The sequence below is a fragment of the Panicum virgatum genome, chromosome 5N (genome assembly GCF_016808335.1).
Source record: "Panicum virgatum strain AP13 chromosome 5N, P.virgatum_v5, whole genome shotgun sequence".
Classification (NCBI taxonomy): domain Eukaryota; kingdom Viridiplantae; phylum Streptophyta; class Magnoliopsida; order Poales; family Poaceae; genus Panicum; species Panicum virgatum.
This window is the reverse complement of record NC_053149.1, coordinates 53,007,826-53,022,148: the sequence shown is the minus strand read 5'-3', so window position 1 is coordinate 53,022,148 and position 14,323 is coordinate 53,007,826. Positions and strand designations below refer to the sequence as shown.

General features: G+C 46.8%; 2 protein-coding genes across 8 annotated transcripts; both read right to left on the bottom strand.

Moving 5' to 3' along the window:
• Positions 1–4: 4 nt before the first annotated feature.
• Positions 5–7,165, bottom strand: LOC120675304. Of its 7 annotated transcripts, none has more exons than XM_039956454.1 (18): positions 7,010–7,165; positions 6,471–6,641; positions 6,254–6,338; positions 5,641–5,743; positions 5,431–5,515; positions 4,852–4,935; positions 4,648–4,751; positions 4,256–4,364; positions 3,622–4,058; positions 3,044–3,125; positions 2,704–2,880; positions 2,577–2,623; positions 2,384–2,495; positions 1,883–1,975; positions 1,729–1,794; positions 1,572–1,618; positions 765–1,451; positions 5–631 (listed from the first exon to the last, which is right to left on the bottom strand). In XM_039956454.1, the coding sequence occupies exons 2-18, from the start codon at positions 6,585–6,587 to the stop codon at positions 274–276; spliced, it is 2,793 nt and encodes a 930-aa protein (XP_039812388.1). In that variant the 5' UTR covers positions 6,588–6,641; positions 7,010–7,165; the 3' UTR covers positions 5–273. The 7 variants fall into 7 exon arrangements, with proteins under 7 accessions (XP_039812388.1, XP_039812390.1, XP_039812389.1 ...); XM_039956456.1 differs by having other exon boundaries at positions 4,648–4,748; XM_039956455.1 differs by having other exon boundaries at positions 6,802–7,138.
• A 593-nt stretch (positions 7,166–7,758) lies between these two features.
• LOC120674931 (subtilisin-like protease SBT5.3) lies at positions 7,759–12,243 on the bottom strand. The gene is made up of 11 exons (XM_039956029.1): positions 12,151–12,243; positions 11,957–12,024; positions 11,773–11,852; positions 11,498–11,656; positions 10,417–10,522; positions 9,787–10,327; positions 9,603–9,700; positions 9,260–9,505; positions 9,031–9,145; positions 8,718–8,934; positions 7,759–8,616 (listed from the first exon to the last, which is right to left on the bottom strand). Exons 1-11 carry the CDS (start codon positions 12,241–12,243, stop codon positions 7,955–7,957), a joined length of 2,385 nt encoding a protein of 794 aa, XP_039811963.1. The 3' UTR covers positions 7,759–7,954.
• Positions 12,244–14,323: the final 2,080 nt, after the last annotated feature.

Sequence of the window (14,323 nt, the reverse complement as noted above, 5' to 3'; positions counted from 1 at the left end):
GGAATCACAATTGTTGGTCAATTATTGCACACAAATCTCCCATTATTTAGAGTTACACCACCGGCCAAAATAATTGTTACCAAAAGTTACATGGACGGACCAAGCCAAGCACGAGCATTCGTGCCAGGTGCCACGAATGGCGTGCTTATTTCGGCAGAGGGTTACATTTTCATAGCCAACACAAGCAGCCTCAAACTAGGGAAGAACTAGTACTTACTAAGCCATAATGTACTAAGGTTACAGAGGCTGCCAGTGCCAGCTGATCGCTAAACTCTACACCGGCGAGGTGGACAGCAGGAACGCCGGCGTCGACCTCTGCAGCAGAACGCCGCAGAAGGGGCAAAGAGGGACAGCGGGTCCTGACAGATCCGGCGATCCTTCGTCTTGGTCGGCATCCAAAGGGGACGCCTGCATGGCGAAGAATGACTGCGGCAGCAGCTTGTCGACCATGCCTCCGCAGCATACGCAATGCCACACCGGCTGCAGGACGGAGCACAGGATCACGGACGCCCTGCACCGCGTCAACGTGTGCCTTTCTCGGCAGATGGCTACATCGGCCGACTCGAAGTGGACCGGTGCAGAGCAGTAGGGGCAGATTTCTTCGACGGAGTATCCACATGCGGAGTTGATCCTGCAGGAGGAAATCAGTTCTGTAAACCTATTTCGTGATGGCATTTCAGTGGAGTGGGCAAAGTTAGCAAGTCTGTTGACATTTTCTATACGAAATTGGTTGAGAGATGATCAATTGTGTTAGTAAAACATACCTGTTTCCTAGATCTTTGATCCTAGATATGAGATACTTGAGCTGGTTATGCACTTCTCCATCATTCATAGATACCCAAGAATCCATTTGGGCGACTCCAACAGGAAACCAGCTGTTTTCAGTAGAGGTACCATTGAACGAATATGCTGTCCGTTTCAGGACTGCAGCAAAGGTGAAACCCACCAGTCTCTCGCGAAGCTCTCTCTCACTCCTTATCAAAAGAGTGTTCCAGAACTCAGTTTTCGAGTCATTACCATTTTCAGCATCAGGACCAAGCTGCACATGATTGCTGAGCATTACTTTTCTACAAATTATGTTCAGTAAGTGTAGCTTCCGCAAACTGACACTGGGCAGCATGTCATGCCTTGAACATGATGGAGCATTGATAGAAACACACTGTGGATCACCTGAAAATAAAGCTGAGATCCACATATCCATCAAAGTCTCCAGAAAGCTGGGTGCATATTTCTTGAACCCTTGTAGCGCAGCTACAACATCCCATAAGGCAAGCCCCTTTTCAACATTTTCGTATTTCTTCAACGACCACAAAATGTTGGATCCCCACCACAAAAAGTTACTGGAGGATAAGATGGTGGACTGTGGATTGCAAACATCAATGCTCCTGTCTAGTGGAATACCAACAAATTGACCACCAATCCAAATGAATTCAACCACCGCCTTTTGTGTCCTATTATTTTAATTAACACAATTATAACCATGTGAATGCATTTTCTGAATGTTATATCAAAGCAAAAAAGATTTATACAAGGATCCCAGTACATTTCATAATGAACTATAAATGCATTACCTGGCTTGATACATCTGGTCTAAAACGTTCAGATCCAAACCACGGACCTGAAAAAGACAAAGTTCATCAATTCTTACAGCTTATGCATACAATTTTTACCTACAACTACTGTTCACTTGAGCAAAAAAGGTGCCAGATATAGAAGCCTAAAACATACAACAGCAATCATTTGTCCTCCAGGTGCTAGTGTAAGACCAAAGCATCGATCAGAGACTTCTGATAGCTGCATGCACATTCAGGAGCCAACTGTAAGGGGAAAAACACTTGGACATCAAGGAAGAGAACAGTTACTAGTACTTATTTATTTTTACATCTGTTGATTCTTTTGACTCCGGAAAATTTGTATGCACGGGAATTTCTTCAAGGTGGTTTCCGTTATAGATCCAACAGCGTGCAGAATTATCCTGAAAAAGAAGAAAAATGTTAAGAATCTGCAAATGATATAATGCTCAAGAAGAAGAAAGTTTTGAAAGACTAACAGAGTGCAAAGTATAGTATATTCAGCAGAGTTACTAATATAATCAACAATCAAGACCGCCTTCATCTTTTCAAGTTATAATAGGTTATATTTGTCAAAAATGAAACCACTCCTTCAGATAGTACCATAGTCGAAAAGAGGCTCATAAACTTTTAGCAGTGAAACAAGGTTTTTAGTATCAAAATTATGCTAGTTAATTTGTCATCTATCCTTTTATTTATTTATTTATTTTCTCATGTGCAATTAGGTACATTCATAGTGAACGATGTCTATCGTAGACAATGATAAATGTTCAAAATGAGAGACTGACAAGAAAAAAAGAATGAGAGTATACAAGAAACCAAGTGCAGCCATAGCTGACGCAAGTAGTCAATTCATACTTCAGCTCAAGTAATTTTTTACACAGATCCCACGTCTCCGGTTGCTGCTTTACTTCAACCCTCAAACTTTCAACAATTCAGTAGTTTCAATTGACTTCACATCCAAAAAGGTAGCAATCAAATAGTGCTACAGAAGAGTTAACTGACCTGACTGCAGCTGTATAAACAATAGCCATCCATACCCCACGATAAACCTGTCACCTATTGTAATGTTAGACATTTTTGTTTCTTTTGTTAAAGAGAAAAAAAATACTCAACTAATGTGAAGTTTTACCACTTGATCATGTGCATGGCATGCATTGGTATTCTCAATTTTGGAGCTACACGTATTCCACGTCCATGTTTCCAGTGACCCAGATACTCGTCCAATCGCCAAATTAACCTCGTACTGAGACCCAGCAGGTACAGCTAATGAAATTGCTGATACTGGAGCTGACAAATCAGTGGTTACCTGAAAAAAAGGAACATTTGGAGTGAGAACTTTAGTTAGAGAAGATAACTTCATTGCATAATAAGCATGCTACATCAAATTGATGTTGTGCACTCAAAAAAAAATGTCGCATAAATCATTCCTGCCAAATTTGAACAGTACTAAATTGATGCTTGTTATGTACCTCAGCAACTAATGCAAAAGGCACTTCTTCTGCATTTGTGCATCTATTTAAACCTTCAATATTCGCCAACCATATCTTCACACTGAGAAAAGAAATAAATATTCACATGAGATATGAAACTTTTACAGAAAACAAACCATCAGAATACCAAATTTTGTAAATCAGACAGAAATGAAGAACAAGAATCTTTAAGGCATGGGGAAAACCATTTTCACCGCCACCCAGATATCTGGTGCAGAGAATTATGTGCGTCATCTTTAACATTGATTACTTAAATTAGTAAAAAATGGAGATGAGGGATTTTTTTTCTTCCTTTATCAAGACACAAACATGAAGCTTTAGGCACATCACATGCCTATACAGGTCCTCCTGCTTATGAAGGCACTTGGCCGATTCCAAAGCATATAGCAGCTCAAAGTATGTTTTCAAAATATGATTATCACATACATTCCCTTTTGCCATGTCATTACTCATGAAGAGCTCACAAAAAGCTATGCAAACAACCAATACATGATATAGCTAAAGAAAGCACATAACCATTTTCAAACAATACGCATTAATCACGCATTCATCCTCACCTTCTGTCTGAGCATCCAGTTGCTAAAAGCAGCGAGGATGTTGAAGAGCCTTCAGAGGAAACTTCCCAGGTTATGGCACTGACCCATGATTTATGAGCTTGCAAAACCCCAATGAGCATCGGATCACTGTTAACCACGCCAGCATCTATTGTGTAGTATTCTGGCTTATATAGTTTCCAAAAATACACGTTTCCAGACTTGGAGCCCACAGCAAGAACGCACCAATGCCTCAATAAACAAGAAATTTTATCACTTGATGACACGAGTGGAGACCATGCAACAACAAGGGAAGACAAACATGCATCACGGCAAGCATACTGCTTTGCCGTGATAAGAGGAAGAGATTTGTTCCCTCCATTGGAGGACAATGATGCTTTGGAATTTCCTGTGCTGCCTTGTCCATTTACAGAAACAGGTTCCTGTCCATGTTTTGCAGTCTGGAATCACAAATACAGCAGTGTTAAATAAACAATAAATTCAAATAGAAAACAATCATGTGCAATATCCTACGAAATACCTTCACTTAGCATAATAATTTATTCTTTCTTTTGTTAACAAACAACATGGTTGTCCTTTTACAAATTGAAAGAACAAACTGAAACTTCAGCCTAAGTGTGGAACACTAAATTTGTACCTTTTTCGAAGACTTCTTCTTTGACTTAGAGCATGGTTTCAATGAGAAGTCTGCATCATTTGAAGCATCTAAATCATCTTTGTTGCCATCATAAATATAATCGTCAACTCTACATATTACATTCAATAAAAAAATATTCAAAACAAATTCAGGTACAGTATATCAATGCGAGAAAGATTGCCAAGAATGTTGACTTCTTGCAATAAAATAAATTTCAAGGTAAGATCTGTGACGTCCACAGATGAATGGGGTAGAGAATGCATGCAAATCAGCATTTCACAGCCCAAATAATAGCTAAATGATGCTTCTTTAGATCATCTTGTTATTCCAAATATGGTGACTGTTTCTCTATTTGCAAAATTATGATATGGAAGCCGAAAATTATCATTCACCTTGGTGGTTTTCTTTTTCTCTGTCCAGGATCCCTGCGAGAAAGAGGATCTTGCAATTCACATGTAGAACCTAAAACCTCTGTCTCTTCGGTATTTATATTCTTCTGATCACAAAAGAATACTTTGTAACCACATATTCAGACAGAAATATCATGCCACAATCAAAGAATAGAGCTCTCAGTGCTAGAGTGGAAGGTATTATACCAGAGAAGTCAAATGAGAACCATTATCCTCTCCAAAGTTTATAGTTTTGTAGTAGCTAAACAGCAATTGTGATAGATCTGCAACCTATAGACCAAGTGAAAGGTTCATAAGGACCAATAACAGCTACCTAGAACAAGTGATCACTCCTAATGAATACATGCAATGAAAGACAAGAACTTAGCCTGGTCAGAACAAATTCACAACAGGCAATTAAGACAATTACAAAAGCTAGTCCGTGAACAAAAGAATCAAGAACAAACCAAACTGCAAATTGCAAGTTTTATTCTGATAAGGTGGAACACTACTACAACAGTAAGGAAGCATTACGAAATGAATTTTGGCTGGAAACTAGGTAATGCAGTTAATGGTGAGCCGATCCCCACTATAATTCAAGAAACGTTTGATTCCTCATATGCATTATGCATGGACCATTAAAACAATGGTGCTAAGCCAGACCCAGCACAAGAAAAATCAGTTCAGCGCAGAAATTCAGTTGGTAATTCAGACAAACTTTCTAGATTCTCATATATAAAACAATCATAAATTCAACATTGTTCACATAGCACAGAAAATGCTTACCTGAACCCATTCATCACAAATTTCCCAAATCGGTGACCGGTAAAGCTTCACATGGCCATCCACAGTGCAAACAGCCAGCAAACATCTAGATTTGTCATCCATGTAGACATGTTAAGTGCAGCAGGATGAGCAGAAGAACTTGCGCACAAAAATTACATCTAGTGAAGATCATGTATAAATGATAAAATTGAATGTCAAAGATATATATACCCAGAATTAGGTGCAAATCCTTGCGGAGACCATGAAATTGACAGGGCACATGGTTCGGCATCACGAGCTAGGCAAGTGGGCACTAAACATGGCTCAAAGAGATCTGCAAAATATTGGCAATCGAGAATTTAAGATCAAACAAAAATTCACCTACATGGCCACATTGGACATTTTTTTCATTCTTTCTTGACAAGGCAGTAATGGAAAGCTTCATACTGACCTATAGAAGGCAAAATGGCATGGCCTTTGTTTAGGAGGTGGTTAGGTAGGTTGTGATGGAACATGCACTAGCCATTGTAGTTTGAATTTAAGGGAGTAGAATATGACTAGTAAAACTGAAAGGTCCAACTAGCAAGACAGTTCACTCATTACAGTTCACAAGGTCCCATTTAGTTTTTAACAGCACCCTACATTCACACTGCAAAATTGATGTCAAAGAAACAAATTTCGGAATATGTTATAGTTGAAAATTGAGTCTTCAATGCCCCAAATGGGCGTACCCAGTGCCGTAGGCTTCCCGCGCTGCGCGGGCTTCAATGCCCCAAATAGTTAACAAAAATCTGCAAGTTCAATACATCCTACGGGAGATCACTAAAGCAAAGGTCAAATTTACCTTCTCTGTTAACCACTCCTATAGGAAAAGGATCACTGCGACGAAGTCCAACCACTCCACGAGGCCCGTCAAGCGCAGCTGGGTTCTTAAATAGGTACAAAAGAATCATGATGAGTGCAAGGTTAGGCAATCCAGATTCCATACATGAACTACCATGACACCTGAACATTTACGACCTGAACGTGAAACATCTTAAGAGTGATGGGATTGCACTTACCAGAATAGTGACAATGTGACCAGATGCGACAGCCACCAAATTGTCACTTGACCAAGCAATGGCATTTGGGTAAGACGGAGAAGCAATCAGTGTCACGGCTTGGTACTGCGGAGCCATGGCACTAATGCCCAAGCATATCTACTGATCTAGCAACGAAATTAAGCTCGAACGCTGCAAAAAACAACAGTTGACTTATGTTTGCTTGTTCAGATGTAGATAGGATTGTAACATTTTCCAGGAAATCTGACGAGAATGCAATGCGAAAATTGCACGTATATACTGCTCCTAAAGAACGGAAGCGGGTGGGGATTAATCAAGCTGCGCGTCTTACGAGCAGCTTGATCTCGCTGCTGCAGGGCCCGGTGAGCGTGAGCAGCCAGATCCGGAAGGTCTTGCCGGCGGGCATGTTGAGGATGACGTTGTCTGCGGCGGCGCACGCGGCCGTCCAGGAGCCGGCGAAGGCATCGAGAAAGAAATAGGCACAGGTAGGAGGAGGACCCAGATGCGGCTGATTATTCTGAGCAGCAGCGTTGGCGAACCTTGATGTCGTCCGCGACGCCGTCGCCGACTGCGCCGAAGTCGTCGAGCGTGAGGATGATGCGGGGCTTGGCGGCGGAGGGAGGGAGCGCGGCCGCGCGGGGTGGGGGGCGGGGCCGGGATAATTGCCGAGCGGATGGACTCGGGATAATTGCCGAGCGAGGTTGAAAGGATAGATTAGCGTGGAGGATACAGTCGATTGGATCTATTTTTTTGGTAGGTCTTTTTCTAGCTAACTTATGGCATGTACAATAATTTAGACAGATGTTATCTATTTAATATTTTAATATACACAACAGTTAGGCTAGTTTCAGGGAGAGTTTCATGGGTACAGTTACTTAGACTGGAAATAAAGTAATGGTGCCCGATAAGTTTCTTGGTGATGAAACTCTTTGCCATGTCAGCAAAATTGATAATATTTAATGTTATAAAATCCTCCATGAAACTTCCATTGAGACTAACCTTAAATAGATAGTTTTACAACAATTTAGACAATTATTATCTATTTAGCTGTCTATGTGATTTAATATGTACTGTAGTTGCTATTGTTTTGCATGGGAGCACGAGCCAAAGCAGTAGATGAGATAGTAGATAGCAACACATTCTTTTCTCATTTAATACTGACCACATCAACTTATTTTGTTTACATGGATTTATATAGACAGTTGTTATCTGACCGTTGACTCTTAACTGTTGGACATGCTCTTATTAAGGATGAAGAGTCTCTTGAAAATGTAATAGCCCACGAGCTGTTGTTTTCCTGAAAATGTAATAGGTGTTCTCTTGAAAATGTAATAGGTGTTTTCCTATGTGCATCGAACACTTTGTCTTCCAGGATGTAATCCCCCCAAGTTGATTTATAAAGCTCTCTCCTTCTCTCAAGAAAAAAGAAAAGAAAAAAATTACTCGAATACCTGCGTGAATGCCTCGCGGGCTCTGATACTCTGCTATCCACACTTCGTCCTAACCACGATGGGGCTCCGTACGCGATGTGCCTTGCTGACGCCCGAGGCGTACGCGTCCAACCCGTTCGCGTCCGACCACACGATACTGCCGAACGCGAAGTTGCTAGCCGCCTCGGCGTCGGCGACGTCCAGCTTCACCGTGAATTCCTTCTCCTCGCCGACCCCGAAGCCGAGCACGTCCGGCGCCACCGTCACCTTGACCCCCGGCGGCTCGGTCACCGTGACCCTGTACTTGCCGGGCGCGCCGACGTTCCTCAGCCGGCGCCTCACCGTGGTGCTGCCGGTCAGGCAGGGCACGGCGATGGACGGGTAGTTCATGTCCTCGGGGCGGCCGTACGGTCCCTGGCTGCACGCGCACGGCTCGCCGGCGGCGTTGAACAGCGGGAGCAGGAGGTTGGCCAGGACCGAGACCGAGAGGTTGACCGAGAGGTTCGGGAGGGCGACCACCGGGAGGTCCTGGACCGGGTTGTGGGTGAGCTTCAGCGAGCAGAGGAAGTTCGTGTAGTCGGCCAGGGTGGTGTCGTACACCAGGCTGGGGTCCAGGGCGTCGACCGGGTTCACGTGGCCTGAGCCGTAGCTGAACGGCGTGGCTTCCGTGCCGGTCTCGTCCCGGATCGGGTTGCCGTCGTTGGCCACGGTGGTCGCTGGAGCGCAACACGCGAACATGTCAGGCAAACGAATTCAGCACGTGTTGCAGGTCAAACGATGGTAGCTAGCTAGTACTAGCTTCGATGCTCCGGCTCACCGGTGGTCATGATCGCCGACTTGATCATGGCGGGGCTCCAGGAGGGGTACTTGGTCCTGAGCAGGCCGACGATGCCGGAGACGTGCGGGCACGACATGGAGGTGCCGGACATGATGTTGTAGGGGACGCCCCGCCGGTCGTCGAACGGCAGCTCCGTCGGCGAGACCGCGCCGCTGTACGCCGCGATCACGCCGACGCCCGGCGCCGTGATGTCGGGCTGCACGCCACGGATCAAGTCAGTTCACACGATTCGTTTGAGCAAACACAAGGGAGGGAACCTTGTTGACTTGGGAGCAGAACGATGTGCGCCAACCTTGAGGATCTGAGGAGTCACGGGGTTCGGCCCTCGGGACGAGAAGTCTGCCATCGCCGGCGCAGGCTTGACCCCAAAACTCGCGTCCGTCGCGTTGATGTAGCCCAAAGGATTGCTAGAAGTTGAAGTGGAAATGCCGACCAGTCAGTCCACTCCAATGCGTCACGAGATCAGTGGACCAGGAAGAACGAACGTCGTTACTGCTATCGGGGGCAACGGTTTTGCTTACTCGGTAGAGCGGAGGTAGGTGAAGAGCCGGGCGCACTGCGAGTAGGAGCAGTGCGCCGCCGCGACGAGGTGCGGGTCCGCGACGACGGAATCCCCGTAGCCGGCGTCGTTGCAGAGGGCCATGCCGACGCCGCCGGCCTGCTTGACCACGTGCCCCTTCTCGACTCTGCCGTTCTCGCCCCTGACGCAGACGACGATCTTGCCGGTCACCTTGGCAGGGTCCAGGGAGCCAGCCAAGCACAAGGACCTGCAGGCAGGCACGCACGAGGAGCCTCATCGATCAGCACGCTCTGAGATGGCACGTTGAGAGCCACATAGTATCGTGGATGAGTTACAGTAGTTACGAGTTGCTGGCAGGCTGGTTTGCGGCGTTGGCGTTCTCCCCGCTGACTATCGGATACGCCTGGCCCAGGGGCAGAGTGCTGGCCCCGAGACTTTGCCCCTGCAAAATTTGCAATTCGCATCCAAAACGGCGTGAAAATCTACTACTTTTCCATGAAAATATACAGTAGTAATCGAGCAAATTACCTCGATGGAGATGCTGCCGCCGAAGGTGACGTACGCCGGGAAGTCCCTGTCCATGGTGCTCGCGCCGACCGTGAACATCCACGGGGCCACGTTGGTGACCGTGCCCGGTCGCGGGCCCGAGTTGCCGGCGGAGCACACGACGGCGACCCCGCTCTGGACCGCGAAGAAGGTGCCGATGGCGATGGGGTCCGAGAGGTAGTCGGAGGCCTCGTCGGCGCCGAGGGAGAGGGAGAGCACGTGCACGCCGTCCGCCACCGCCGCGAGGACGGCCGCGAGGACGTCGACGTCGGAGCAGCCGACGGCGTAGCACGCCTTGTACGCGGCCACGCGCGCCCGCGGCGCGCCCCCCGCGGCCGTGCCCGTCCCGTGGCCGAAGGCGCCGGCGCCCCGGACGAGGGAGCCGCCCGCCGTGGACAGCGTGTGCGCGCCGTGCCCCACGTAGTCCCTCGGCGAGGACAGGTCCTCCTTGCTCGGGAGGTCGCCCGCCAGCCAGTGCTCCGCCTGCAGCCCCGCGCTGAAGAACCTCGCGCCGATCAGCTTGCTGCGCGTGCACGACATGAGCCGTCAGCTTCGCCATGCGCGATGGATGTTGCCCACAGGGCAGGCAGGGGTGCTGGTCATGGTCGTTACTTGTTGCAGCGGAAGGTCGGGTCGGAGCCTCTGTCGCAGATGCCGCGCCAACCCTTGGGTACGCCTAAGCCATCGTCTTGGAAGCTCTGGGATTCCGACCATACGCCTTCGTAGTTGGTTCAGGGACGCACACGCACCAGGCAAATGTGAGAGTGAGCCCTTGGGTAGCTGCAGCACCTTACTACATGGGATCAAGTTCCTCAAAGAAAGGCCCCTGCCTGACGCGAGGACTAGCTAAGCTACCGTTTGTCAGGTTGGACCATCAACCATGCTGGGATCTGCTTAACTAATTTGAGTTCGAATCATCTTCAGGGCAGTTAAAGAAACATGTCGTGCATCTCCAGGCCTAATGACGCAAGGGCTCGTCACTTGAGTTGTTTGGTTCCCAATAGCTTATTTTAGCCGTATCTCATCAAATGTTTCGATGTCAATTAACAAGACTGAACATAAGCTAATTATAAAACTAACCACATAAGCCTAGTTAATCTGTGTTTAGCATATGTATACTAGCATCACATGGGCTAATTGGACTTAATCGATTCGCTCGCGAATAAGCTATGAATTATGGAATTTACTTTATCATTAGTCTATGTTTAATACTTAAAATTAGTATCAAACATCCGATGTGATGGATTTAGAACAAGCCCCAGAGAACCAAACCTGGCCTTAATAGGATCCAAGTAAAAGTCGCAGAAGCATCTTTATCTGGATTGTTCTTGATTTACAGTCTCATTCGCTCTGTTCACTTGGTTTGTCAGCCAATCAAGTATTTTTCTCTCACACCAAATCAGCATCAACCACCAGTCACCAGCCAGCCAGTAGTACTTTTCTCTTACAACAAATCAGCACCAACTACCGGCCACAACTAGTCGAACCGAGTTAGTTGCTTTACTAGTTTCTTCGATTACAAATATGAATTCTTCAATGTTTTTGGTTCTTAATGAAACGAGTAACATAATGTAAATTTTTTTCCCTAATGAATCTAGTAATGTGGTTGTCAATCTATACAAATTTTAGGTACAAATCGTACGACCTTATATCTCGGCCAAGGGTAGGGTAGGATCTTGTCATGCTTTCGTACCTGTGTCGATGTTGCCGATGATTGTGTCCGCACCCAGCTTTGCGGACGACCAAGCGGGGGTTTCCCGTCCGTCCTCCGCGAGCCCGAGGAAGTCCCACGAGTGGGTGGTCCGGAGCCGGAGCAGGGTGCCTGGGATCACCCTCACCACTCCGGGGAGCTCTGAACCAAAAGCAAAAAAGAAACGCATCAGCGCGCGCGATGCATCCACACGTCGTCTTCCATCATCACCCAACCAATTAATCCATGTATAGCAGATCAATGAGTACACAGCATACTTTGGAGGAGCGTTAGGAATCCATCGTCGATCTGCAGCGCGAGGCCCCGGATGGCACTGAACTCGTAGAGGATACTGAAGCTGCATTCAGCCGCGAGAAAAAAAAAAACAGTAATAAGCTAGCACGCGGTGCTGGTTTCTCAGCAAAATGGGCACCAGTGCAGCACTGAAAAGCGAGATCTTACTCGTTGGTGATCGTTGAGAGCAGAGCAAAAGGGCTGGCCGGGAAGTCCTGGAAGAAGATCACGCAGGGCTGCAGGCGCGCACAAAAGGAAAGAAAGGAAAAAGAACCAATGCAAGTCAGAGATCGGCTCAACGACGACTTGACATTGCACGCACGCATATCGATCGAAGAACATGGGATGGGGCATGGCGTTGCCTTCTTGTCGGCCGCCGCCGGGGTCTGCAGCTGCAGGGCGAGAAGAAGCACCAGCGCGAGGAGGAAGACGCGGCCGGCCCCTCTCCGCCCCATCGCGCGCGCGCCAGCTCTGGCTAGCTGCCGTTGACACACCTACCTGTGGTTGCGCGGCTCGGGCCTGCTGGCGCTGGCTGATTTATCATTTATAGGCAGGCCCCAAGGTCAAACGTCTGGGTGTTTTATATGTTGTCGGCATGGAGCGCGCGTAGAGATGGCAACGGGTACCCGAAACCCGAAACCCGATGAGTTTTTGCTCCATTAGGGTGCGGGCATAGATTAAATTCTATACCCGCGGGTTTTTTAATGGGATAAATTTCGTACCCGTCGGGTTTGCGGGTGCGGGTTTGGTCTTCAAGTACCCAAACCCGCAAATCCGTGGGTACAATAAACCCGACAACATATAACCTAAAATACTAGTGTCACAAGGTTTTGTATCAAAATAAGGTTCAATCACATGCTAAGAGAGACTTAGGCTCATGTACTTCCATTCCCATCGATGATTATCTATTCATAGACTCATTTGGCTATAATGCATTGTGTATTTGTTTATGTTTTCTATTAAATTTTGTTGCTTTTTCTATCGGGTACGGGAAACCCGCGGGTACAAAAAACCCGCACGGGTACGGGCATGAAATCATACCCGCGACGGGTATGGGTTTTTTAACGGGTATGATTTTATTCTGGCGGGTATGGGTTTGGGTTAGTGATACCCGACAGGTTTGTACCTGTTGTCATCCCTAAGCGCGCGGGCACGACCCCACGTTCAGTCAGCAGGTAGCCTGGCATCGAAGCAGATCTCCACATGCGCGCCTATCGGCGTATCGCGTGTTCAGTCTCCCAGGATCGGTGCGCAGGTGTAAAAAGTTCGGTTCATGGAAGTCAGTGGCGGAGGACGCGGAAAAATCGAGGTATGGCAATATTGTAGTCTCGCTGTGTGTCCATGGGCTAGGCCTGCTAATGGGTTGGGTTGAAATGGGTTTTATGAGGTGGGTTTTAAAATGGGGTGTGTTTGGATGGGTTAAAATGGGTTGTATTAGTTAATGGGGTGGGTTGGGGCGGGCTCTATATAAATGCGGGTTGAGGCGGGTTGGGTGGGCTGAAATGGATACTTTTTACAAAATAGTATAACTATATATAAATGTGGGTCCCACGTGAGAGCTGGACTCTGAAATTAAAATCACGTGTTTATATCAGAAAATTTTATCGAAATTGACTGAATTTTGTTGAAGACGATTCAGTATGACTGGCAGCTATTTTGTGCAAATCAGTATAGCTAGAACTACCTGTGGGCCCCACATGAAGAGCTGAACCCTGGAATTAAAACCTCGCGTTCACACTATAAAATTTTATCGAAATTGACTGAAATTTGTTGGAGATGACTCAGTACGACTGGTAGCTACTATGTGCAAAGCAGCGTGGCTAGAACTACACGTGGGCTCCACATCAAGAGCCGGACTCTAGAATTAAAATCTCGCGTTCACACTATAAAATTTTATCGAAATTGACTGAAATTTTTAGAGATGAGTCAATATGACTGACAGATGCTCTGTGCAAAATAGTGTGGCTAGACATATATGTGGTCCCCACATTAAGTGTAGAATCACTAAATTTCTATGTATAGTAGAACCCATGGGTTTTTATGGGTTACCCGTTTATAACGGGGCGGGTTGGTTAGAGTTGAGAAATTAACTAATTGGGTTGGGTGGAGTTGGGTATCTAAATATGTTAATTTTGGGTGGGGTTGGGTATGGTGCGGGTTACAACCCATTACCAGGGTAACCATGGGCTGCTCCATCACTCCATGTACGCAACACGAAGCCATCCTTTGCGGCTGCACATGCTCCGCCTCCTCCATCGATGAACTGCGGCTAGCTGCTGGCTCAGCATGACCGTGCCTCCGATAATCATGCCATTGTGCGCCCGCCCACCACTGCGTTGAAGGTTGAACTTTGAAGCATGATTTTTTTACGACGAGTGAGACCGTTGCGCATCTAAATGCTAGCGACCTGGGCCATCTACGGGCTGTGCTCCATTATTCCGTGCATGTGGCATTGTCAGCAGCCCACGTAATCATACACTTCAGCCCATAGGATCAGCGACAGCCCAAACGGTTCGCTAGCGTCGTCTTCTTTCT